This window comes from Mirounga leonina, unplaced genomic scaffold, assembly GCF_011800145.1.
Source record: "Mirounga leonina isolate KUSES-001 unplaced genomic scaffold, KU_Mleo_1.0 Mir_53, whole genome shotgun sequence".
Taxonomy (NCBI): domain Eukaryota; kingdom Metazoa; phylum Chordata; class Mammalia; order Carnivora; family Phocidae; genus Mirounga; species Mirounga leonina.
Window position 1 is genome coordinate 41,243,642 of NW_023270807.1, and position 12,531 is coordinate 41,256,172.

The following is a 12,531-nucleotide window of genomic DNA, read 5'->3' on the forward strand; positions in this document are numbered from 1 at the left end:
TTAACATTTTGATGATAATTAACCTGTGATGTTATATCAGTTTTGGTGCAGCTCTCCTTTTTTAACATCTCTGTACATATTTATTTACACTCCTAGGAAACATATTTGATAAGGAATGGTTAAATTTGTACAAATCTTTGTTTTAATGCAAGTTACGCATACCTACTCATGTAAAATTATACAAGTAGACATCACCACAGCACGTGCCATTTTTAATGATTCACATGATACACTTGTCACAACATAACAACTGAACAATGGTACTAAGACACATCATTTTCCAATATCATATTTTAGATTTGGTGCTTGTTTTGCATTTTGGTTGATTCTTATCTGACAAACTGAATGAGCTTAATTTGGCAAAGCAAAGTAAAAAACAAAAACAAAAACAAAAACAAAACTGCTTTGATTACAATTATTAATGTAACATCAGCAAAGAAATTTATTCTGAAACCCTAGCCAGGTTCTGATACTAAAATATCAGAGGCATTTTAAATCACATTGTCTAAGGGTGCCTGGGTGGCTCAGTTGGTTAAGCCTCTGCCTCTGGCTCAGGTCATGATCTCAGGGTCCTGGGATTGAGACCCATGTCAGGCTCCCTGATCAGCGGGGAGTCTGCTTCTCCCTCTGCTCCTCCCCCCACTTGTGTGCGTGCGCGCTCTCTCTCTCTCAAATAAATAAATAAGATCTTTTTGAAAAGAAATAAAATAAAATCACATCGTCTAATATCCCATATTAATTTGCATTTGAAAAGCATTTTCACAAAATAACAAAACATTATATTGCCAAAAGAATTTCCTCTGAATTGAACCCTATGTAGCAATTATTAATAATCTGTTAGTGATTCACCTCTAAAAATCAGAACACTTTTATTTCAATCATATTTTAGAATTAGTTTCATTAAAGATTATCCTGACTTTGAAAGGTGAGACAGCAAAAATCTGTTACCATTTATAATAAATTATATGGATCAAGATTTTGATTCTTTGCAAAAAAAGGGTTCCTGGGTTTTCTCATCTGTAATATGAGGATATAAAAAGAATCTACTTCATCAGAAGGTTTCCATGAAAATCAACTGAGATCTGCATAACACTTTTAGAATGCTCCCTGGCACATAGTATTAGTTATCATTATTATGACTAAAACAAAATACAGAAATAAATAATACTGAAGCTTCAAAAATGCCAAGTGACATGAAGAACTCTCATCTAAAACTTGTGTTCACCAAAACACTCATTTTTCTCACCACTGACTTTATAGTAATAAAAATTTGACCTTATATTAAAAAATAAGTCTGTAAATTTATTTCATTAAACGATTCCACTAAGACAGTTGAAAACACTCCCTCGGGCGCCTGGGTGGCTCAGTTGGTTAAGCGACTGCCTTCGGCTCAGGTCATGATCCTGGAGTCCCTGAATCGAGTCCCACATCGGGCTCCCTGCTCAGCGGGGAGTCTGCTTCTCCCTCTGACCCTCCCCCCTCTCATGTGCTCTCTCTCATTCTCTCTCTCTGAAATAAATAAAATCTTTAAAAAAAAAAAAACACTCCCTCTAATTCTAAAATACCTACGATTCCTAAGTTATTACCATTTATCAAATTTTTTCAATCCAAGTAAACATCAACAGTATGAAATACTAGCTTATAAAATAGGGTGTATATGTTTAGCCAATTGTTTTATATAAAGTGTCATTTTTCTAAGAATCATTACTCATTGATTTCAACATAGTAAGACTTGAATATTCACACCAGCTTGCAACAAACTAAACCAACTAAATTTTTCAGGCCATCAGCTGCAGCCTAAGTTTGACTAAAGCAGCAATATGTCATATAAGAAATATTCAAAGAGAAAAATACAAAGAGAAAAGGAAATCAACTAGTAACAAATTTTTCACATGCTTACATGTGAAATAATTATGTGCTATCTTAATTAGTATTATAGTTTCCAAAAGCCTAGGTAACAATTATAATTGTAAATCAGCCTAAACAAGCAAAGAGATATGCATACATATAAAGAAAATACTTGTAATAACATTTTCCCACAAATTTCCAAGAATGGAAGCTCTCCACTAAGGTCAAGGATTTTGTCTGTTTTGTTCACTGTTGTATCTTAGCAGTGGCTGACATATATTAGGCACTCAAATACTGATAGAATGACTGAATCCCCTTACATTTTTATTTTCTACAAAGCTGTAATTTATCATTATGCCTTTTTAAATTACTAACAGATCTGCTATTATACATAAGTAATTGCTTTTGCAACAGTCATATAATGTATGCACCCAACCTACCTTGCTTCAAGTAAAGAGGCCATATTCAGTCCTATAAACTGTAAACAAGACAGTTTCAATTGTTCAGCATTATACATTGCTGCAAATTCCAGTACCATAGCAGCATTCTTAAGGGTAACTACAAAGAAAAGATACTCAAAATGAGATGAAAGTCATGTTACTACAGCAAATACAATATACTTATTTTTAAAGTTGTCGGCTTTGAACATTAAGAACAAGGAAAACTGAGGGGGGCGCCTGGGTGGCTCAGTCGTTAAGCGTCTGCCTTCGGCTCAGGTCATGATCCCAGAGTCCTGGGATCGAGTCCCACATCGGGCTCCCTGCTCAGCGGGAGGCCTGCTTCTCCCTCTCCCACTCCCCCTGCTTGTGTTCCTGCTCTCGCTATCTCTGTCAAATAAATAAATAAAATCTTTAAAAAAAAAAAAGAACAAGGAAAACTGAAAGTAGTTTCTTGCCAAAATAACTTATACTAAGGCAAATTTAGAATGCTATTTTCCTCCCACGGTGCCAAAGTAATTTTAAATGATTGGTTATGAGGAGAAATAAGCACACCAAAAGAAAATACAGATGATGTGTTATAGTGTCATCTAAAAGCAAATATGTAAGAATTGACAATCTTCCACCTAACATTTTTAGAATAGTTTTAACTTCCATCGATAAACAACTTTCCTTTTCAGTTATATAGCACAGAATAGTTATTCTCTCTTCTACAAAACTAAAAAGATCTTAAGACTAAGAGAAACTAGGGGCACCTGGCTGGCTCAGTCAGTAGTGCCTGCAATTCTTGATCTTGGGGTGGCACTGAGCCTCATGTTGGGAATAGAGATAACTTAAAAAAATTAAAAAATAAAATATGCTTAAAAATAAATTTTAAAAAGTCAAGGGTAATGTTAAGGGTAATTTTAAAAAAAGACTAAGAGAAACTGATGAAATCAGTCTATAAAATATATTTGAGTATATTTACATTGAGTAATCCATCAGAATTTATGTGAGTATATTTAAATAAACAAATACACACACTATATATTTGGAACATAATTACATTTAAATATGACTATTATTATTCATGCCGGTGCAGAATCTGGCATACTGTATAAAAGATTCTGGATTTTATTACAATCCTAGTAGCTTTATATATGAAGTGTCCTATTTTGCTAGAGACCATCTCAGAATATTCTACCTACCTAGCTTATAACTTTGGCTTCCCAAACCCCTCCATTCTTGATTTACTGTGAGTTCTAACCAAGAGAGGGACACAACTGTTTTCTATACCTGGCTTACTCCACATTTGTTTTTCTTTCTTCCTTGTAACTCTGTCAAAAGGTATAACTGCAGTCAAGAGTGGTCTTTGTCCCACTCCTAACCAAACCTAAAGTTTCAACTAATTATGAAACCAGTCTCCCATTTCACAAAAATGGATCATACAAAAATTTTAAGAGTTGTTCAGCTGAGAACAAGGACTGCCCAATACTGAGAGACCAGACTTCTGTTGAACCCTTCTCTTGCTAGGTTCTAGGATGATCAAGATATTCATTTATAGGACAGTTGTGCAGCATGGGCCAAAAAAGAATATACAAGCAGTGCCAGGAAAAGTCAGTTGAGCAGCTGAAAATATCTCCAATATGTATACTTTACTCCTGTTATATTAAAATAAAGGATGCAACAAACATTTCCATTTTCTAGCTTAAAAGATTAGAACTGTTGTTCTTTTTGATAACCAAAAAGATATCCCATAAAGCTCAAGAAAAGTAAGTAAATAAGACACTATAGCTAAGACAAACTATCAGCAAGTACAAATTAGAAAATTCTGACAGGAAATCCCTTCATACTTCCTAAAGTGGAAATGTGACAATGAAGATGAACAAAGATAAAATAAGAATCTTTTATATCAGGCTAAGAAAACTTAATCTTTACCCTAGAGTAAGCAATTAAAAATACCTCAAGAGAGGAAGACATAATTACTTCCAACAGAAAGATTAAAAAAAGAGAAGTAGAGAGAAAGAGGACTTAAGATTACTGTGACACTACACAGAAGGGACAGATATCAGTGACCTCAACTAGCATAGTGACAATAAAAAGGAGGGGGAAATGTAGTTAAGATGCATCAGTTCTGGCAACTGAAAGAATGTGGATGTAAAGAACAAAACAACATAAAAGATAGCTTTGGGTTTCAAAAGTTGAATGTTCAAAAAGAAAGCAATGCAATTAACTGAAATAATGAAGTATTCAGGGATGCTTGGGTGCCTCAGTCGGTTAAGTATCTGCCTTCAGCTCAGGTCATGATCCTAGGGTCCTGGGATCAAGTCCCACATTGGGCTCTCTGCTCAGTGGGGAGCCTGCTGCTCCCCCTGCTTGTGCTCTCTCTCGCTCTCTGACAAATAAATAAATAAAATCTTAAAAAAAAATAATGAAGTATTCATTAAATGAAACAATGAACAGAGAAAGAAGAGTTTAAGAGAAAAGAGATGTGTTTTGATCAAATACATAAATGAGACAATTATATAAAAATTCCAGCAGTAACAGGTAGCTAAACACAGACTTCTAGCCAAGACCAGGGCAAAAGGAAAAAAATTTCTTTCAAACACTCATCTTTGAAATTTCAAAATAAATTTCCTATCATCTTCATTATTCGTTTTACATTTCAAAAACTTAACATATTTCGATTATAAGATGTACATATTTTCACATATTAACACATGTGACATAAGAAATGTGCTTACAATGACACAAAATAGCTTAAATGTTTTAACATTTTTCATGATTCAGAAAAACAATGGTGCATTTTACCACAAATGGAATAATAAAATCAATGAATAATCCTGTACCAACCTGAAAACACTGTAATATTCAAATTCAAAAATACTCACGTTTCTCAGTTAATGCTACTTCACAAATCCCTTTCAATCGAGTTATAAGAAGCTGATCAGCCACCACAAGAACACTACACACAAAATCCACATTTTGAGATTCTAAAAAAAAGAAAACAAGCAAAACTATTACTTTGTAAACATTATACCTATGAAAAAAGTTCTAAGTAATTAAGAAACAAAGATAATTATGACTATTTTCTAAATGCTGCAATGGCAACTATGATAAATAGTAATAACGTGAGAATTTTCTACCTTTATTTTAAGTAGAAAGCTGGAAAGAAACACATCAAAATGTCCTGGTTCACACTAGGACATAAAATTGTCAAAATCAACTTTTTCAAAATTCGAGAAAATAGCCAAAGGCTTGCAATAATTTGAGGAATGTTGACTCAAGAAAAATGGCTGAATCTTACTAGGAACAGTGAGTAACGGGACACTGTAGCTTTTTCTATTTAAATCCTCCTCTTCCCTCCTCCACAGTAGTCTTAAAAACCAATAACCCTGCCGTCACAGTGGAAACGAACAACTACAGCCATTGAAGGAGGCAGAGAGTTATGAAGCAACATTATCAAAGAACTGTCATTATTTGACCTGCCTAGCAGTTCCCTGGAAATCCCACGAGCAGGGCTTGTCTTTATTTTGACCTGACTCAAAGCTTTACTGGTCTGAATAGCCTCTTCTCTCAGGGCATTTATTAAAAACAATCAATAGCAACTGTTTAACATTGAAGCTGACTAAGACAATAATAACAGATGGAGCAAACAAGCAGATCAAAACAGTTTTTAAAAAAAAAAAAGGTAGGGGGCACCTGTGTGGCTCAGTCGGTTAAGCATCTCATTCAGCTCAGGTCATGATCCTGGGGTCCTGAGATCAAGCCCCATATCAGGCTCCCTGCTCAGTGGGGTGCCTGCTTTTCTCTCTCCCTCTGCCTGCCACTCCCCCTGCTTGTGCCCTCTCTCTCTCAAATAAATACAATCTCTTAAAAATAAATAAATAAAAATTTCAAAAAGGTAGGAAAAGAGATGTTATGACTGGATGTTTGTGTTCCCTGAAAATTCACATGTTGAAGCCCTAATTTCCAGTGTGGCTGTATTTGGAGATAGGGCCTCTCAGGAAGTAATTAAGGATAAATGAAGTTATAGAAGGGTAGAGCCCTGGTCCAATACGATTAGGGTCCTTCTAAGAAAAGAGGTATCAAAAAGGTATCTGTCTATTTCCCTCCCTCCTCCCCGCTCCCTAAACACACACACACACATGCACACACGCATAGAGGAAAGGTCATGTGAGGACATAACAAGAAGGCATGCATGTATAAGCCAAAAAGAAAGTCCTCACCAGAAACCAACCTTGTCAAACCCTAATCTGAGACTTCTAACCTCCAGAACTATGAAAAAATGAATTTCTGTTCTTTAAGCCACCTAATCTACAGTATTTTGTTATGGCAGTTCCAGCTGACTAATATGGATGTCCATAGGGGGTTCTGAAAAGTTCCAACACACTGTTGTGAATCTAGAAGGCCACGTGCATATAGACAACTATATACATGCCAAGGAAAAACTTAAGGTCCTAAATTTTTACCTTTGGCTGGACATGAGGCTGTACTAAAGCAGACAGTAAGAGCTAAAGCAGAGTCATAAATTGCCTGCTTGAGAAATGAAGGCATGCCCCAACATACACAAAGAACTCTATGGCAAAGGCTGGGAATCTATTGATTTTAGGCATTTAAGGAAATTTCTAATTATTAGCTGACCACTAAGCTAACCCAGCAGAAACTTTAGTGGTCACACAAGACAAAGAATAGAGATTTTACAGAATTAATTAGTTCAGAAAAGTCAATAAACAAATAGCACAAACAATAAACCCTGGGGAGGGAGGAGAATCTGATTTCAAGAGTTACCACATTATATTATTTAAAATATATGAAAAATTATGAAAGATGAAAAAAACATGTAAGTATGGCCCATATATAGGAAAAAAGCAACTAAGAGAAACTGTCCCTGAGGAAGCCAAGATGTTGAACTATTAGAGTTTAAATCAGCTATTTTAAATATGTCCAAAGAATTAAAGGAAATCATGTCTTAAATTTAAAAGAAAGTATGAGGATAATGTCTCTTGAAATCAAGAACATCAATGAAGACACAGAAATTATAGGTCAATTGAAACTATCCAACCTAAAGAACAGAAAGAAAAAACAATGAATACAAATTAACAGGGCATAAGAGACCGATGGATCACCATCTAGCGTATCAAGATACATATGGGAGTTGCAGGAGAAAAGAAAAAAAGGGCATAAAGAACATTTTAAGAAATAATGGCAGAGTGGGGAGAAGTAAAATGTAGAGGTTTTGTATGCAATGGAAATTAAGTCGTGATTAGTTTAAAACAGACTGTTATATCGGGGCGCCTGGGTGGCTCAGTTGGTTAAGCGACTGCCTTCGGCTCAGGTCGTGATCCTGGAGTCCCGGGATCCAGTCCCGCATCGGGCTCCCTGCTCGGCAGGGAGTCTGCTTCTCCCTCTGACCCTCCCCCCTCTCATGTGCTTGCTCTCTCTCATTCTCTCTCTCTCAAATAAATAAATAAAATCTTTAAAAAAAAAATAAATAAAACAGACTGTTATATGCACACTGTTACATATGTTATATGTAAGCCTCATGGTAACCACAAAGGAAAAACCTGCAGTAAATACACAAAAGATACAGAGAAAGGAATCAAAGCATATCACTACCAAAACATCATTCAATCACAAAGGAAGACAATAAGAGAGAAAGAAGGTACTATAAAAGTCAGAAAACGACGGACAAAATGGCATTAAGTCCTTACCTATCAATAATTAAATGGATTAAATTCTCTAATCGGAAGACAAAGTGGCTGAATGGATAAAGAAACAAGATTCAATTATATACTGCCTACAAGAGACTCATTTTACCTTTAAAAAAACACATAGGCTGAAAGTGAAAGGACGGAAAAAAATATTCCATGCAAATGGTAACTGAAGGAGAGGTGGAGTGGCTATACTTCTATCAGACAAAATAGGCTTCAGTAAGAAATAGAAGAGACAAAGAGGTCATTATAATAAAGGGGTCAATACATCAATAGGACATAACAGTTGTACATATACATACAACAAGCATACAACACTGAAGCACCTAAATACATAAAATATATAAACTGAAGGCAGAAATAGTCATCAGTACAGTAATAAGAGAACTTGAATATGGATATTCATGTTCAAATATGGACAGACCATGGAGACAGAAAATCAACCAGGAAACATCAGACTTGACCAACACTACAAACCAAATGAACCTAACATATATACTGAACATTCCATTCACAACAGCAAAATATATATTCTTCTCAGCGCACATAAAACATTCCTCAGGATAGATATATATGAGGCCACAAAACAAGCCTTAACAACTTAAGACTGAATGATACCAAGTATCTTCTCCAACTACAGTGGCATAAAACTAGAATAACAGGACGAAAATAGGAAAAAGTGTAAATATGTGGAAATTAATACAGTAAGTCAAAGAAGAAATCAAAGAGAAAGCAAAAAATATCTTGAGACAAATGAAAATGGAAATACAATATACCAAAACCTATGGGATGCAGCAAAAGAACTTCTAACAAGAAGTAAATACTGATAAATGCCTTAACAAAAAAGAAAGACCTTGAAAGAACAACTGAGGGTTTTTACACAACAAGGAACTACAAAAAGAAGAAACAGGGCGCCTGGGTGGCTCAGTTGTTAAGCGTCTGCCTTCGGCTCAGGTCATGATCCCAGGGTCCTGGGATCGAGTCCCACATCGGGCTCCCTGCTCGGCAAGAAGCCTGCTTCTCCCTCTCCCATTCCCCCTGCTTGTGTTCCTGCTCTCACTATCTCTCTCTCTGTCAAATAAATAAATAAAATCTTTAAAAAAAAAAAAAAGAAGAAGAAGAAACAAAGCCCAAAGTCAGCAGAAGGAAGAAAATAATAAAGATTGAGCAGAGGGGGGAGCCTGGGTGGCTCAGCTGGTTAAGCATCTGACTTCAGCTCAGGTCATGATCCAAAGTCCTGGGACTGAAGCCTGCATTGGGCTCTGCACTCAGCAGGGAGTCTGCTTGTCCCTCTCCCTCTGCCCCTGCCCCCCCCCACTCATGCTCTCTTTCTCTCTCAAATAAATAAAATCTTTAAAAAAAAAAAAAAAAGACTGAGCAGAAACATATGACCTAGAGACACTAGAAAAAGCAAAAAAGGTCTACAAAACTAGGAGTTGGTTGTTTGAAAAGATAAAATTAACAAACCCCTAAATAGAATAAGAAAAAAGATCCCCCCAAAATAAAATTCTAAATGAAAGAGGAGACATTGCAAGTGATATCAGAGAAATGCAAATTATAAGAGACTACTATCAATAACTGTAAGCTGACAAATTGGATAAACTAAAAGAAAGAGATGAATTCCTAAAAACATGATCTACCAAGACTAAATCATGAGGAAACAAAGTCTGAATAGACCAATAAGAGTAAGGAGACTGAATCCATAATCAAAAATCTCCCAAAAAAGAAAAGCCCTAGACCAGATGGCTTCATGGATGAATTCTACCAAACATTTAAAGAAGAATTAACATCAATCCTCCTCAAACTTGTCCAAAAAAAAACTGAAGAAGAGGGAACACTTCCAAACTTATTTTATGAGGCCATGATTATCCTGATATCAAAAGGAGTCAAGGACACTATCAGAAAAGAAAATTACAGTACAATATCCCTGATGAACATACCTGCAAAAATCCTTAATAAAATACTAATAAACTAAATTCAATAGCATGTTAAGAAGATCATACACCATGATCAAGTGGGATTTATGCCTGGATGCAAGGTCAATACATGCAAATCAACGAATGTGATACTATCTTAACAGAATAAAGAACAAAAATCATATGATTATTTTGGTACATGCAGAAAATGCGTAAGACAAAATTCAACATCCATTCATGATAAAAACTTTCAACAAATTAGGTAGAGAAGGAATGTACCTCAACATAATAAAGGCCATCTATGACAAGTCCAAAACTAACACCATATTCAACAGTAAAAACCTGAAAGTTATTTGTTTAAGATCAGAAACGAGACAAGGATGCCCACTCATGCCACTCCTACTCAACATAGTACTGGAAGTCCTAGCAAGAGTAATGAGGCAAAAAAAAAAAAAAAAAGAAAGAAAGAAAGAAAAGTCATCCAAATAGAAAAGGAAGAAGTAAAACGGTCTCTGCAGATGACAAGATCTTATTCTAGGAAACCCTAAATGCACCATCAAAAATCTATTAGAAGTAATATACAAATTCAGTAAAGTTGCAGGATACAAAATCAACACAAAAATCAGTTGCTTTTCTAGGCACAAGCAATGAGCTATCCAAAAAGTAATTAAGAAAACAATCTCTTTCACAATTATATCAAAAAGAATAAAACACTCAGGAATAAATTTAACCAAGGAGATAAAAGATCTGTACTCTAAAAACTATAAAACACTGATGAAAGAAATTGAAGACAAAAATAAATGGAAAGATATCTCATGTTCATGGATTAAAGGAATACTGTTAAAATGTCCACTCTACCCAAAACAATCTACAGATTCAATAAAATCCCATCTAAATTCCAATGGCATTTTACACAGAAATAGAAAGAGCAATCCTAAAATTTATATGGAACCAAAAAAACCCTAAATAGCCACAGTAATCTTGAGAAAGAAGAACAAGGCTATAAACATCACACTTCCTGACTTCAAATTATGTTACAAAGCTACAGTAATCAAACATTAACGTATTGCCATTAAAAGCAGACATATATACCAATGGAACTGAATAGAAAGCCCAGACATAAACCCTCATTTTACAGTCAATTAATCTTCAACAAGGGTATAAAGAATACAAAATAGGGAAAGGATGGCCTCTTCAATAAAGAGTGTTAGGAAAACTGAACATCCTCATGCAAGAAAATGAAACTGGATCTACACTATATACTAAAGTCAACTCAAAATGGATTAAAGATGTCAACAAAAGACCTGAAACTGTACAACTCCTAGAAGAAAACAGGGTAAAGATTCTAGCCTTGCCAATGATTTTTTGAATGACATCAAAACCACATGCAACAAAAAGCAAAATAAGCAAGTGGGATTACATGAAACTACAAAGTTTCTGCAAAGCAAAGGGAAACAACAAAACGAAAAGGCAAACTTTGGAATGGGAGAAAATATTTACAAACCACATTAGATAAGAGATTAATATCCAAAATATATAAGGAATTCCTATAAATCAATAGCAAAGAAAACAAATAACTCAACTAAAAAGTGGGCAAAAGAGCTAAATAGATATTTCTCCAGAAAAGACATACAAATGGCCAACAGGTACATGAAAAGGTGCTCAATGTAATTAATTACCAGGAAAATGCAAATCAATACCACAATGAGATGTCACCTTACACCTGTAAGAAGAGCTATTATTAATAATACAAAAGGTAAGTGTTAGCAAGGATGTGCAGAAAAGGGAACATTTGTGTGCACTGTTGGTGGGAGTGTAAAATGCTATAGCCACTATGGAAAACAGTATGGAGGTTCCTCCAAAAATTAAAATAGAACTACCATATGATATAGCAATCCCACTTCTGGATATTTAGCCAAAGGAACTGAAATCAGGATCTTGAAGACATACCTGTACTCCCATGTTCACTGAAGCATAATTAACAACAGTGAGGATATAGAACAGCCTAAATGTCCACTGATGGATGAATGGATAAAAAGAATGTAGTATACACATACAATTAAACACAGTAGCCCACCAGGCCTGACTGAAGACAATTTGTAACTAAAACATTGGTGTATTACTTGAAAAAGTATATAAATGCAATCTCTCCATAAATTTTGATCCAATTCTTAGTCTTTCTTTTACTTCAGAGATACTATCACAAGGGGGAAAACAAACAAGAAAAAGACTTTTGTAAAGTATTTGTCAAAACTATTCCCTATTGTCAGTTCCTCATCTCAATCACAGAAATAGCTGGGTATGAAACTGTTAAATCTAATCTCAACCATGATATATAATCCTTACAGAGTTCATTTTCACATAGGTATTGAAGATTTTTTTTCCACTCCTTTAATATTAGTAAACATCCCTATTGCTGATTCTAAATTAAGCCTCTGTTGATGGCTTATTTCAATTAGAGTAGATATTATGATTCATGTTGATTTTGCCATTACTCAATTATATCTTAAATATCTAAAACGTCCTCTTATTAATACCTTTTATCACCACAGCTTCATCACTATAGAGGTAGTCCAAAATAACTTTCAGTATGTCAGAATGTATTGGCATTTCCAGAGCTGTACAAGTGGAAGCCTA

The 12,531-nt window shown here is 35.0% G+C and overlaps 1 protein-coding gene across 6 annotated transcripts in view; it reads right to left on the reverse strand.

Annotated features, from left to right (window-relative positions):
• Positions 1-12,531, reverse strand: part of IBTK (inhibitor of Bruton tyrosine kinase) — a 128,871-nt gene that overhangs the window by 63,396 nt on the left and 52,944 nt on the right. For all 6 annotated transcript variants that reach the window (XM_034990792.1, XM_034990791.1, XM_034990788.1 and 3 more), the window contains 3 exons: positions 12,432-12,528; positions 5,156-5,257; positions 2,289-2,406 (listed from right to left, as the gene is read on the reverse strand). In XM_034990792.1, the coding sequence (XP_034846683.1) occupies positions 2,289-2,406; positions 5,156-5,257; positions 12,432-12,528 (317 nt within the window). The remainder of the gene's footprint in view (positions 1-2,288; positions 2,407-5,155; positions 5,258-12,431; positions 12,529-12,531) is intronic.